This window comes from Alligator sinensis, unplaced genomic scaffold (genome assembly GCF_000455745.1).
Source record: "Alligator sinensis unplaced genomic scaffold, ASM45574v1 scaffold2165_1, whole genome shotgun sequence".
Classification (NCBI taxonomy): domain Eukaryota; kingdom Metazoa; phylum Chordata; order Crocodylia; family Alligatoridae; genus Alligator; species Alligator sinensis.
In genome coordinates, this window is record NW_005843125.1 from 60912 (window position 1) to 76129 (window position 15218).

General features: G+C 46.2%; 1 protein-coding gene across 1 annotated transcript in view; it reads left to right on the top strand.

Annotated features, from left to right (window-relative positions):
• The window catches only part of ACBD6 (acyl-CoA binding domain containing 6), a gene marked incomplete at its 5' end in the record, with an annotated part of 137997 nt that overhangs the window by 28238 nt on the left and 94541 nt on the right, over nucleotides 1–15218 (top strand). Inside the window, one exon of the mRNA XM_014526695.2 lies at nucleotides 11043–11125. Within this exon, the coding sequence (XP_014382181.1) occupies nucleotides 11043–11125 (83 nt within the window). The remainder of the gene's footprint in view (nucleotides 1–11042; nucleotides 11126–15218) is intronic.

Consider the following 15218-nt stretch of genomic DNA (forward strand, 5'->3'; position numbering starts at 1 on the left):
AGGAATCAAGTCAGTGATGCTCAAACTTCTGGCTGCATGGACCAAATGAATGGCACAGAGGGCTGAGTGGGACCCCATTCATCAGGCTGGCTCCCTGTGCCTGGATTGGGCCCCCTTGCCATCTCTGCCCAGTCCCATGTGCTGGGATTGGGGCTCCATACCACCTTTGCCTGGCCCCTTGTGTTGGAATCAGTATCCAGGAGCACTGTGCACCTTCCAGCCAGACCCATGTGCTGGGATTGAGCTCCACACTGCCATGTGTGTCCAGCAGCATTCAGGGCTACAGCCCAAAGGGATCCCCAAGGACCTGTAGGGAGCTTCGTGGGCTGGATGACATGGTGCCAGGGGCTGGATCTGGCCCAGAAGCCAGGAGTTGAGCACTCTTGGAATAAGTGATTGTCAAATATTGTTGTATATAAATCAAAGGTATTTTTGAATTTTACTATCTTGAAAGCATCGTTCAATTAGCAAACTTCTCTCTGTTTGTACTGTATGCTAGGGGTATGTGAAACGGGCCGTATTTGATTTGGATTTGGCCCGAATCGAGGGACAGTGATTCAATTAGTTGATTTGGATCATTGTCCTGATTTGATTCGGCCGAATCTGAATCTAAAGATCCGATGCTGATTCAGCCGTAGACACAGCTTTAAATGTTTTTTCTACATACCCCGAGGTACCAGGCGCAGCTCCTGAACACTTGGATGGTGGGGCAGATGGAGCGTCCCACAGGAGCACAGTGGGGGGGGCCCACATGCTCAGCAGCAGACCCGGAAGTACTTCGGCTACGGAGAAGTACAATCAACCATGGAGGGACCCCAGGTAACCCCCCAGACCCAGGAGGCACCTGTCGCAGGGGAGGGGACCCCCCTGTGCGCTCCGTGGCGGACCAGAAGTGCTTCTGATCCACTTCCAGGTCCACCACCGAGCATTCTGGGTACCCCCCCGCACTCCCATGAGACACTTCATCCACCCCAGCATCTCAGCATTCACGAGCCGCCTGGTACAGGGCAGTATGTAGAAAAAACATTTAAAGCTGTGTCTATGTCCGAATCCTCGAATTTCTCTGAATCGATTCGGAGGGTTCTGATTCAATTCGGAGAGATTAAAGGGTCTCGTGATTCAATTCAGAATTGGAGATTCGGCCGCTGAATCGGGCTGAATCGCCGCTGAATTCAGTTGGCAACCAAAGCTTCGCACAGCCCTACTGTGTGCATCTTGACCCTAAATTATATCATTCTGAATATATTCTTCTCGGTTCTAGATCTTGTTTTCAAGGTGAAGTTTTACAAGTGAGATTTATAAGCACCAGAGAATTGTGAATTTATTTAGTGAGACAATTAACAGAGCCTTAAGTAAATTGTCGCTGTAAAAAAAAAAAAAGTCATTCTGTGCTGGACAACATGAAGAGGTTATTTTAATAGGACAGTTTGCTCAAATTGCACAGATCTTCAGTGGTCTTTTGACAGTGTTCCAGGTGCTGAGTCATGTGCATGCACTCACCAAGGCTGCTGTTCGTAGCCAAGAAATATTTTTGAGAGAGGAATATTAAAGTAGGATGTTTATGATAGACATTTTATAGAGTTGGTGTTGAGGGTACAATAGCCTTTCATGAAAGGTGGCTTTACAGAAGAGAGTCTGGTAGGGGGGCTGCCTTTTGTGTGAGTGCAGTTTCATCATGTTTGAGGGTAATTAAACTAGGCTAGTCGATAAAGAAAGTAAAAGAAAAAAAATGCTGAGGTGCTTAGACTCTGGTGAGCAAGGATTTCTGAATACTGTTTAAGTATTTAACATGTCTGGATTTTATAAACAGTAAAAATTCCTTGTACTGAATTGTAAGGGTTAATGTTTTATCTTCACTCAGGTTGCATAGCAGTGTGAAATTTGTTGGCGCCCAACTCTGTAAATACGGGTGGAAAATACTATTAGAATTGCACATTTTTTGTTTCGGTTTCATGCTTCGTTAGCTGCCTTATAGGACATCCCTTTGACATGGTTGCTGTGTTGACCCTTTCTGTATCAGAGAGGAACGTTTTTTTTTTATATTTACATAATCTGAGAGGGAAAGCCTTTTAATTGTGTGTGCCGCAATTCTGCCATCTCTTCCTCGCTAGTTAAGGCGAGTGCTAGGAGAGTCAGTGGGCGTAGAGCAGGCTTTACCTCAAATGCAGGTGGTCCAGACACGAAAGATAAGCAGTATGTCTCACTACTTTCTTGGGGGCTTTGGTCTCTGGACCACCTGCATTCGAGGTGGAGCCTGCCCTCCTCCTATTGACTCTTCTAGCACTGGCCTTAACTGCTAAAGGAAAAGATGGCAGCAATTACGGCACACACAATTAACAGGCTTCTAATCTCCAGCCTTGCGTGTAATTGCTGCTGTCCAATACAATTAGTGTCTGCCCAAGTTCCCTTCCCAGGGGGGGCAGCCAGGCCACAACACAGAGAGACAGAGAGTGGCTGAAACTTTAGGAAGGCTTACATGGTCATGCTGCCTGTCTGATAATGTTCCCCCTTCCTCTTATTGTGTCCAGAAATGTCAGTCAGAGGATTGTGGAGCCATGGTGGCAAGTGAAGTAGGATTAAAAAGCCACTGGCTGAATTAAAATTTTGAAATATCTTCTATATATTCCTGTCCTCTGAAATTATGCCAGTGTCTTATGATTCTTATACCAGTGTTTTATGAAGCACACATATAGGACTTATTTTTACAAGTTTAATGCCACACCTGAAGGGTTAGCGTGTCATTTTGTCTCCCAGCATGGTGTCAGATGGTGAGGAAACTATGGACTGTCCCCAGGTGTAATTTGTCAGGGCAAAAGGCAGTCTTTTCTATTATGGCCCTGTGGCTCTTATCATTTCTTCATAGGTACCACTACTGATGCATGCTGTCGGCCAGGGGCGGGCAGTTATTTCGGCTGGAGGGCCGCTTAATGAGGTTTGAGCTTTTGAGGGCTACAGGGGTAGCCCTGCCCCTTGACAGTTGCCCCGCCGCTTGGTTGCCATCTTGAGACCAGAAGTCCAACCACTAACCCCTGACTTGTGCCCCCAGAAGTCCCTTCCCTTACCCCCCAGAAATATTCCTTTTGGAAGGCAGGGTTGCATAGAAACTCAAAAATAAAGTCTTAATCTTGGTGTGTGTGTGTATGCACATGCGCGCGTGTGTGTGGGGTGGGGGTGGAGGAGTTGCTAGATGAAAGTGCCTGGTGGGCCGGACATGGCTCACGGGCCACATTTTGCTACAGACTGTGGGCCTGATATAAAGGTTGAGCAAGTGCATAGGATGGCCACATGAGACATGACTCTCTTAAGTGATGTGACCACATGTGAAATCTGCAGCTGATCAAAAATAAGTATCTATGAAACCTTAATATTACATTATAATCTACTTTGTGGTACAAAAACTATTTTAGAAAGGTTTTAATTTTAATCCTTTCTGGGGGAGGCCAGGGGGGGGAGCAGAGTGGGTTTTTCCTATATTTATCTTCATGAATTTCGTGTGCCTCCTGAGGCTTGGGGTGCACAGCGACCACCCACAGGTGGCAGTGACGGAAGTGTTTGCAGTGGGGATGTGGCAGTGGTGAGCGGGGAGCTTCTGCAGGCGGCTGCGGCGAGGGGGTGTGTGGCGAGCGCTGACTCGCAATTGGTGGCCTCCTGCACTGGCAGTGGCTGCCAATCTCGGGGGGTGCATGTATACCCCCTACACATCGCCAACCTTTATCTTGTAAAACCAGGTATATTTATTACTGAGTTCATTTCAAAGGTCTTCTAGCAAATGAAAAGAAAATATTTTAGAATTGCTGTTTGTATGCAGATGTATGTTTCCTTATTTTTTTTTAATATACACCCAAATAAAAATGCTTGCCTCAAACTCTTTGTTCTTCTGATGAGTACTTAAGAGAATCTAAGCTAAAATAACGAATCTTAGATGCTCATTCTCAGCCAAGTAGCTAGGGTTTAATAAGGATTATGATGATGATGATGATATTACAACTATAAACTGCCCTCTTTTCCACTGTAAGACAAACTCTTACCCCACTCTTCAAAAGCTCGGGCAGATAAGTGGGCTTTTCTGCACGCTCTCAGTGTCAGGAAATGTAAGGGTTTTTTGAGCTCTAAAGACCAGTGCCCCTTGAAGAGAAAATATTTATGTCTGATCTATAAATTGTTTTTCCTTTTACAGAATGCTTAGCATGATAAAGCCATCCTCTTCAGCTCTTTTATTTTTCAATCATGATTAGACTTTTATGTTGTTAAAGCTTGTAACTAAGTTTGAGTTACTGTCTCATCGAAGAGAAGATGGAGCTGAAATTGTCAGTGAGGCATTGGACGGGTTTTTTAATGTGTCTGTCATTATATGTTAACCTTTGAGCTGGGACACGACACCTCTTTTATGGCTGACAACAGTTTAAAGGTATATATCTTGACATCACTTATAAAGGAGTAAGGGGGAGTGGAGAAAAAAATGAATTAATGATGTTAGCAAATATTAGTCCCTGTATTTCTATTCCATTCAGAATGTGGCTGTCAGGTGTTCAGCGCTCCAGAACAGTATTGTAGGTGACAGCCAGTCAAGATCTGATTGTACCTTGAATCGAGCTGGTCTTTATTGACAAATACATTGTACTGAGGCAGGAATGAGGACTTTGCTGTCTTTATGTTGCAAGAAAACACTTGCTTTGCTTCTAGAATTCTACATATTTAGTGTTGTCTAATAGTTTATGGTTTAGTAGATTTTAGACTTCTAATCTTATAAAAGCCTTTGTCTGTCTGTCCGTAATGCTTTATTCACACTCTGATTGGTTGTCTCGGCAGCCAGTCAGAGTGCTCTGTGCAGACAGAGACGCATGGCGGAGCGCTGCCATGACAGCGGAGACTGAGGGGCCAGTGCAGGGGGGCGAGGCCAGCAGTGCTGGCTGTCCACCCTGGACCTGCTTCTTGGAGCCAGAGCAGGCCCCCTTACCCCCCAACAACAGCCAGCACGGAGGGCGAGGCAGCAGGAAAGAGGGGAGGGAGGGAAGCAGGAAGGCGGGGAGGGTGGTTACTGGTAGCTGTGCATGGCTGGCTGCGGCCACCCTCTGTGGCCAGCCGCGGCCGCACTGCAGCCACCCACCACCGCTGCCTGCTGCCATATGCAAGCTCCCCCCTTCCTCCCCCTGCCCGGTCCTGGGAGGCAGAGGTGAGGGGGGTGCACAGGGCCGCATCCGAAGCAGCAGGGGGGAACCGGGCCTGAAACAATAGGGGGAGGGAGGGAAATGAGCAAGGGCCTGAAGCAGTGGGCAGGGAAGGGAGGGAGCGGGCCCAGACCCGAGGCGGTGGAGGAGAGGGCGACATAGGCCTCTGTTCCTACCCCTCCCCCTCCCCCTCCTCCTCCTCATGCTTGACAGGCAATTTGCTAGTAGTATATATAAATAGAGCAGAGGGCATGCAATGCCTCTTAATTCATGCATAATAAGCCAAAGTTTTTAAGAGGGAGTAGGTTCAGTGGTATACGGTGGCCAATATCTACCTTCCACTGAGAGCAGCTGGGGACCAGCCCTTGCTGAAAAGTAGATGGTTGTAGCTGGCAAGTCCAAGTATTGTATTAAAAGAGTAATTGGTGATTATGCTAATTTAGTAGAGCCTCACTGCCCCTGGGGTAGGGGCGGACAAATAAAGGAACCTGATAGGACAGTGGCAATGAATAGAAGTATCCTTCCCTCCTTTAAGAATCGGTTCCCTCCTGCAGTACAGAGAGCTGGAATGATGCAGGGGTACAAACTGCAGAGTGGCTCCAGTGCGAGTTGTCTTTTGGCTTCCAAAGGTATAAGAGCAGAAATGATCAAAGCCTGGAAATTCAAAATTGAGGCTGATACTTGTAAGTCATGACTGTTCAACAGGCAGCCGACAGCTCACATCCCAGTTCTAAGGGGTTAACCTGCACAACCCCCTCCCCCTCCGGCTCCTGGTTTGGGTCCTGCTCTCCTTATTACTCTCTACTACTGCTGGGGTCTCCAGGCTCCCCCTTCCTCCTCTAGCCTCCTCTTTGTCCCTGCCCCTGGGGGTGGGATGGTGTGGGACAGCCTGGCCCACAGGGCTGAGTGCAGCCCTTGGGCTCAGAGGAACCTGGAGACCCTGTGCAGCGAAGAGGTTTTGGTGCAGTGAAGTGCAGTGCAGTGGGCACCTTCCATATGGTGGAGAGGGTGTGCGTCACATGGAAGTCATGTCCCATGGCTCAGGGTTGCCTGCATGATAGGGATGTGTAAATATCATTAAAAAAATTATCTGCCTAATCTCCTTTAATTAAATCGGTTAATTGGTTAACCGATAGCTAGCTACCTAGTTTAGTGACCTGCAACAGAAAATGGCCCTGGTCCCTTAAGTTTTTACTGGGTGTCCAGCGCTGTGTGGGCACCAGACCACTGGTGGGGGGTGGAGGGCGCAGCTGAGCCACTAGAGAGCACAGCTCAGTTGTGGAGCCGCTGCTTCCCCTCACCTCTGCAGGCTGGGGCTGGGGCTGTGCATGGGGCGGAGGCTGTGGACCTCTGCTGTGCCCAGATCCCACCATCACAAGGAGGGAGGGAGGGCAGTGCCGGGCCCCCCTGCAAGGGTCAGTTGGGGCGTTCCTGCCACAGCAGCGAGACTTCTAGCCCTATGGTGGGCCTGCCTGGCACCCCTGCAGTGGCAGGGCCTAGGCAGGAAAACAGGCAATGGGCTCCCTGCACTAGCCACTGCACTTGTGCCATCATGGCCTAGACCTAGAAATCTTTTCCACAGTGCCGGGCTGGACCCTCCCCTGCTTGCCCCAGGGGGAGCAGTGGCCAGTCCCTATAGGGTGGCCTTTGCCCAGTATGCTGCACCCTTCCCCCTCCTGCTGGTGGTGCTGGGGACATGCAGGCCCTGGCCCAGCTCTGAGATGGGACTGAGCATGCAGCTGGCTCAGCTTGAGGAGGCATCATGGCAGCTGGAGCAGGTGGTGCTGGGTTTGATAGGTCACCGCTGGATCCTCGCATGGTGAGCCCCCTAGCAGGTTGGCCACGACCGCTGCTCTCCATCCAGAGCTCCTTGCCAGTGGCCTGGGGCCTGTGCAGCACTGGGCACGCAGTGAAGACATAAGGGGCTGAAGCCAGAGCTATTCCCTGGTCACTAAACAGTAGGTAAGTAGCAAACGGTATAAATGTAATTGTCGTTTAACTTGCAGGGGGCTGGAGGAGGGTGCTGCGTGATGCAGCTGTGAGGGTATGCATCCCACAAAGCCTGTAGCTCTTGGTAACTCAGAGGTTAGATGGTTCTGCTTATAAGTCACTAAGCATGGAGGGAGCAATCTTCAGGCACCAAAATAGAGGTGTTAACATTTTAACATGGCCTTTAACTTGGAGCATCTGGTCTTCTTTTGTCTCCTCTGTACCCACCTTACATGCTTCTCTCATGCTTAGAACACACTAGTGCTGTCTGTCAGACTTTTTTTTTCTCTTTGCTCTTACAAATTACCATTTCTCATAGTTTTTAACAAGTAGATCAAATGTAATCATTTCCTCATCTTTTCTTCTATTATTGTGTTGCTCTTCCACTGAACTGAGCTTTTATTGTCCTTCTGTTCAGGTTATTGTAGCTTTTTTACATCTGGAGAGAATTTACACTGAACTTTCTGGGCCTGAGACATAGTCTTCTAAATACCTGTGCAATTCCACGTATGCCAATGATTGCTTATAAATGTAAATGCTAACAATGCATGAAGCTTGAACTGTGAGACTTGGGCTTTAGGGGGACCCACACCGCTAATTAACAGGGCCTAGTATTGAAGATAAAATATTTTTTATCTTTTTTAAAGTAAAAATTAAAAGTAAACACAAGTTGCAATTGGGTGAGACTGGAAGGAGATATACTATCTGTTCTGGTTGGAAGAATAAAGTAATTATTATAAAGTGACATCACTCATATATGTAACCTTAAGAATTATATTCTAAAACTTGTATACATTTGTGTGAAGACTAGGAATAAGAAATATATATTTTGAAAAGGAATACACCAAAGATTTGGATATCAAAACAGTCTGTGTCAGGATAGCCACCCTCTCTTGACATGAAATAAAGAATAATAATATTAATGAACAGCTTTGTCATAGGATTTGAATTTTTTTTTTAGAGGACTGGGTATTTGCCTGTGTGAAACCTATCAAGGGAAGATACCAGAACTCCCAACTTCCACGTTGCCATTACAATAATACCTTGGTTTGTCAAAAGACTCAACAAGCATGTATATAAGCTTAAGTCAGATCTTCAACTTCTGGGCATTAGGGGAAGTGGGGTGGGGGGAGTGTTGCAGACCCCTGGGCCACATATTGCATGGACTGTACACTGCAGGGAACGCCCTCCTGTTTCATCTTCTCTTCTCCTCCCTCCCCTCCCTCACCGTGCAAGCAGCCTTCTCCCCTTCCCTCCCCTTGGGCAGCCTAGCCTGACTCCTCTTCCCTCAGCTGTGTGCAGAGCTTAGGCAATACAGACTCCTCTCTGGTCCTGTTCCCTGAGCAGGGGCAGAGGCAGAAACCGGGAGAGAGGGGGAACCCAGTATCTCTAACCACCATAGCAGCAGGAACGGTGGGAAAAGTGGTGGGTGGACAGGAGCCCACAGGCTGCATGTTAACCTCTTACAGGCTTCCAGTTATACAACTGTGGCGTAAGTATAGGTGTTCCCATTGAAAGAAATGGGACTACCCATATGCTTTATAGTTAAGCACATGCTTAAGTACCTTCTTAAACTAGGATCATATAAAAGTAGGGAAGATGCCTGTAGATGATCTTTACTTTTTAAGCATGAAGAAATTCAACTAAGAGAACAATGCATATAAAAGTTACCATAATGATTGCTAGCTGCTTATAACTTTCAAGCTGTTTTCTGGAAACCACGTTAATCCTAGGAGAGTGTTGTCTTCAGTGTTTCAACATTTAATTTGTGTGTGAGAAATGTTAAAGATGTTTATAAATGTGATATTCTTTTCCTTTTAAAAGTAATTTGTAGTAGTAAATGCATGCATGTAGGTACATCTAGTTAGCAAAATTCTTGTATTGGTAGAGTCCTTTTGATCTTCTCTCATATCTGGACTCGGGTACTAGGTGATGATCTCTGAGGTATGCAGTCATGGTGGCATCTGAAATTAGATCATAATGATGAGAAGAAACTTAGGAGAAAATGTTTTTCATGAGGCTTGATTATTTATAGTGGAAATTAAAAGATATTTCTGTCTGTGAGTTGTGTGCAATCATTCCTCAGTGTTTCTCCATATCAAAAATGAAAGTAACAGTGGGGCAGTTCCTTTTGCCATAATTTTAACAAGACTGTTTTTGAGAATAGAAGAGAGAGCACTTGGCTCATTGTTGGATGAAATTTGACAAAAAATTAAGTTTTGGGGACAGCTTTTTACAAACCCTAAAGCCAATTAAAATGTTTACTTACCATTTAATTCTTTGAACAAGCATGCCTGTAACATTTAGGAAAGGGTTTTTGTAGGTGATGTCTTTTGGTTAGGCAAACTGTATAGTTGAAAGGAATATAGACTAACTTTTGGGTACCAAGTACCCTTCTTCAAGTCTCAGTTCAAATATTACAGCATTGTCATAATATAGGAAAGTTTGAAAATAGAATGTATTAATCCTATGTATTTCTATTTATTAATAGATAGAAAAAGTAAACGTGCTGAAATGTATTTTTTGTTTACTTTGAATAATCTAAGCTGCTGGTAGCAATAGAGGGGAAGGCCTTTGCTTTTTCAAATGCATTTGAGCATAACAGTATCCCTTCACTGTAGCTTCTCCAGTACAACAGTGTACTTTGGATCTTATCAATGGTAAATTACATCTGTTATTTATAACTTGTATAGTGGATATGACCTTCCCTGTATTGTTGTTTTAGGATATTATGTAGTTCCCAGAATGATTGTAAGTTAATCATTAAAGGTAATTGGTTTTGGAGTGAGATGCATCTTTCCCCTTTTTTGATTGAAGCAGGGTGGCTGGGAAACATGGCATTTGCCTAATACAGCAGGGGCCAACTTTTTTTGCATGCCTCCCCCAAATTAAGCACCACACCCTCCCCAAGGACTATTCTAGTCCCCTTCCCCTGCCAGATCTGCTGCTCTGCCTTCTCCCTGCTTTATCGGCAGTTGTGTTCCTTGTTCCCTTCTTGATCTGCAACATGCCATGCAGAGGCTACCTATGCCACTTGTAGCACACATGCCACAGGTTGGCCACCCTTGGTCTAGTAGTAATAATTCACATTTTCAGTTGATAATGTTTGCAAAATGTTACCACTGTAAATTGAGAATTGTTTTAACTGGTAATACAAATTTTGGCTTCACATTTTTAAAAATAAATATGGCTTTTGATGCACCAGTTGACATTTTTGAAGTGGTCTGATTTTCAGGGAGTAAATGCTTAGCACTTTTTGATAATTAAGCCACTTCTTATGGCATGTTAAATTGAGCACCCAAAATTGCTAGTAATTTTTTTTTTTAATCTAGGCCTTGGGCTATATATTGATCAATTGGTATTCTAATTCTTCTTTTCTATTCTGGTAGAAATAATTAAGATTCCTAGAGTTCCTTGGAGTAAATCATTTGGAAAGGCTGCTCATGATAGAATTTAATTTAAATCTATATTAAATAGATTTATAAAGGTGAGCTTTGCAGTCTAGTAATATAATGTTATGCTGTCTCTCAAAGGATCAGCATTTGGGTCCTAAGTAGCCAAAGCTGCTGGGAAGGCAGTACACTCATTCTTTTGAGTGGAGGAGGTGAAAGAAGAGGTACGTTGTGTACCTCTCAAGCAACTCCCAGCTGTAGTTTGCTCAGAAGAGCATTGATTGGGGGGTTTTCGGAGAGAGGCCTCCACCTTTTGTGTAGAATGAGGGGCGCAGAGACATAAAGTATTGGAGCAAGTTGGTAGGAAATAAGGGGAAGGATCCCACAGCAGCATTTTCATCCAGCCCTACCTCTTCATCCCCCGCATCTCCCTTGCCCCCCCCCACCTAAGTTACAGTATAAAGCAGTCCACCCTACCAATTTTTTCTTTCAGACCACAGAGAAGAAAGGAAAAGGAGGAAAAACCACATTTGGAGGCCCAGTTGTCAGCTCACTGTATCAAGAAGAAACCATCAGGTGACTACCTCCTCCGGTCTTTAGTTATCAACAGTATTTTGAAGTGTAATTTTGCTAAGCATCTTTTTAACATTGTACAAGTGCAGTGGCAACTATAACAGGATAATAAATGACAGGAAACAACTTTTTGGGTCCATAATCATTTAAATCAATAACTGTCTGCATAGCTGCCAGGTACTAATCTTTCTTTCGTGGGAGATGTCGGGGGAAGGGTAGGGTTTTCACTCTTGTATTTGTACAACTCAAGGATTTTCTTCTTTTATCAATGCCCCTTCAGAAGTAGCTCTTTCATATACAGTTATTTAGTTGAAAAATATAGAATTTGTGTATTGGAATAAAGGCTTTACAATTATATGTTTGTCTTAATATAGAATCTGTGCCTTGTGTTAAATACAATTTCTTCCCTCTACAGCTTCCATAGTAAAAATGCCCTTACTAAACAAGAATGGCTGGTGTTTGAAATCTGTGATAAAGGGACAGCTTTTAAACTAGGTTAGTTACTAAATGAGGACAGTTTTTTTAAAAATTGCACGATAAAGGTAAGATTGCTGATGGGGGTGCAGTGTATGAATGAAGATAGAAAAGAAGTAACTGGGAAATCAGTGAGAATGCAACATTATATTTCTACTTAGAAAGAAAGAAGGAAATGTGAAATGAAAGTTTCCTTCAGTAGTATTGTGGTCTCATTTTGTAGAAACAGTTGCACGTTTTCCTTGTCATGTTTATATATCTTGCATCATTTTGATCAAGAAATCACAACACTAATAATGTGTTATTGATCTTTGCATACACGTATGCACATGGACACGTACACACAGTTGTAGGGAAGCAGACGTTCACAGATTTATATTTTTATGGTCACTTATTGCCTGCTGCCCGCTCCCTCCCCTGCCCCCCCTGTTTTAAATACAAGAAACCCTCACTATGTGCAGGTTCAGCATTCACGGTTTCAAATATTCGCAAATGCCAAACCCACATCTTAGTTTCATAGTGCTTAGGGTCGGAGGGACCTAAACAAATCAACAGGTCCCACCCCCTGCCCCAGGCAGGAATGGGTACAGGGGTTATATCAGCCCAGCCAAATCTCTGTCCAGCCTCTTCTTGAAGACCCCCAAGGTAGGAGAGAGTACCATCTCAGTTGGGAGCCCATTCCAGAGCCTGGCAGCCCTAACGGTAAAGTAATGTCTCCTGATGTCCAGCCTGAACCTTCTGTCTAACAATTTGTGGCCGTTATTCCTAGTAACCCCGAGTGGTGGCTGGGGGAACAGAGCCTCCCCCAATTTCCTGCTGGTCCCCCTGCTGGTGAGTTGGTAAACGGCCACCAGATCCCCTCTCAGCCTTGTCTTGTGGAGGCTGAATAGGTTCAGGCCCTTTAGCCTCTCTTTGTAGGGCCTGCCCCGCTGCCCCTTGACCATGCAAGTGGCCCTGCTCTGAACCGTCTCAATGCTAGCCACATCCCTCTTGAAGTGCAGTACCCAGAACTGGACACAGTACTCCAACTGTGGCCTAACCAGTGCTGCATAGAGGGGAAGGATCACCTCCCTGGACCTGCTTGTAGATGCATGACAAGGTGCGGTTAGCCTTACTAACCACTTCCTTGCATTGGTGGCTTATGTTTATCCTGGAGTCAACAGTGACTCCAAGATCCCTTTCTGCCACCATGTTGATAAGAAGGGTGTTCCCCAGCCTATAGGTGTGTTACTAGTTCCTTCTCCCTAGATGCAACACCTTGTATTTGTTTGCGTTGAATTGCATCCTATTCTCATCCGCCCACCTGTGTAATTTGTTTAAATCTAGCTGGATTCTGTCCCTCCCCTCCAGCATGCCCACATTGCCCCACGACTTAGTGTCATCAGCGAATTTGGACAGTATGCATTCCACACCCACATCCAGATCGCTGATAAAGATGTTGAACAGAATAGGCCCCAGGACCGAGCCCTGGGGGACTCCACTGCCCACATCCCTCCAGGTTGAAAATGACTCATCCACCACTACTCTCTGGGTGCAACCATCTAGCCAATCTGACACCCATCTGACTGTGTAGGCATCAATGCTGCAGCCACCTAGTTTTTTTAAGAGAATGTGGTGGGAAACCATGCCAAAGGCCTTCTTAAAGTCCAGGAAGATGACATCCACCCCGACACCCTCGTCCAGGGACTTTGTGACCTGATCATAAAAAGAAACAAGTTTAGTCAGGCAGGGCCTGCCCTCAGTGAACCCATGTTGGTTGCCCCTGAGCATTAGCTCCCCTGCTGGGCTCTTGCAGATGTGCTCCTTGATAATTTTTTCAAAGGTCTTCCCAAGGACTGAGGTAAGACTGACTGACCTATAATTGCTGGGGTCCTCCTTTCTCCCCTTCTTGTAAATGGGGACCACGTTGAACCTTTTCCAATCCTCCGGTACCTGGCCAGTGCCTCATGAGTCCTTATAGAGCCGTGCCAGGGCCCCACTATGACCCCCGCCAATTCCCTCAGCACCTTCGGGTGAAGAGCATCTGGACCTACTGATTTAAACACGTCCAGCCCCTCCAAAAGTTCCCTAACTAGGTCATCCCTGACCTTAGGCATGGCAGTGCCTCCCCTGGGTCCATCTGCAGTTCTAGTGGGAGAGATGTCCCGGTCCCTGTTCAGGAATATGGAGGCAAAGAATTCGTTAAAGAGGTCAGCTTTTTCATTTGCCACAGTCGCTAGGCTGCCAAGCCTATCTGTAGGTGCCCCATGTTACCCGTTGCCTTCTTATTTCCTATGTGTTTGAAAAAGGACTTCTTATTATCCTTAATGCTGGTTGCTAGCCCTAGCTCCATCTCTGCCTTGGCCTTCCTAACAGCCTCCCTGCAGTCCCGAGCAAAGGAGGTGTAATCCTCCTTGGTGATCGCCCCTTGCTTCTACCGTTTGGACGCCTCCCTTTTTGCCCTCAAGCATCCCTGGATGCCTTTGCCAAGCCATGGGGGCTTCTTAGTACTCTTGCCCCCTTTGGTGCACATTGGGACTGACTCCCTTTGAGCTCAGAGGATCATCTCCTTGAGGAACAACCACCTGTCTTGAACTCCCATCTCATTGACGCTCCAAGACCCCGGTGCCTCTCCTACTAACCGTCTTAGTTTACAGAAGTCGGCCCTCCTGAAGTCGAGGACCTCTGCCTTGCTGCTTGCTTTCACCACCCTGCGCTGGATAGTAAATTCTAGCAGGCAATGATCACTGTCGCCTAGGTGGTGGAGTACCCGCAGACCCCATCACCAGGTTGTCGCCTGTGGCAAGCACCAAGTCCAGCAAGACATTTCCCCTGGTGGGATTGTGTACCTCCTGGGTTAGGTGGAGGTCCTGTATCCCAGCTAGGAACCTACGTGAGCAGTCAGACCTGGCTGACTGCTCCTCCCAGCAGATGTCTGGGTAGTTTAGGTCACCCATGATAACCACATACTTTAACTTAACTGCCTCTGTGAGCTTACCTGAGAATTCTGGGTCCAGCTCGTTCCTCTGAGGCTCTCTGTAGTAGACGCCCACTATCAAGTCCCTTTTCCCTGTGCCCCGCTTGCATTCTTATCCAGAGCACCTCATTTTGCCCCTCCTCTGACCCCATCCTGATCACTGGGGATGTGTATTGCTCTTTGACATATAGCGCTACACCCTACCCCCCCCCCTTTTCCCTGCTTTGTCTCACCTGTACAGCCTGTGTCCCTCGATGTCTACTGCCCAGTGGTGGGTAGAATCCCACCAGGTTTCCGTGAGCCCCACTAGGTCTGAGTTTTTCCTAGCTAGCAGGAGGGCAAGTTCCTTCTGTTTTTTCCCCATGTTTAAATACACAAAGGAACTCCTCGGGAGCTCTGCACTTGCTGCTGCTACGCTTCTGCTGCCGTGTTCCCGCCACCTTCAGCGCAGCCATGCCCCTCCCCAGCTGCCAGGGGTACTGTGTTCATGAACACAGACATGAACTATTCCACACATTAAGGTAGGGTGATTGAATAAGAAATTCTGCAACAGTGTCTCCCTCACCTGTAGTTCAAACTTTTCCACTGAACGTTATAACCTGTTTAACTGAGCTGGAAAGATTGGCCAGGAATCTGGGGCTATCCCCCTCTTCTTTTTGAAAAGTA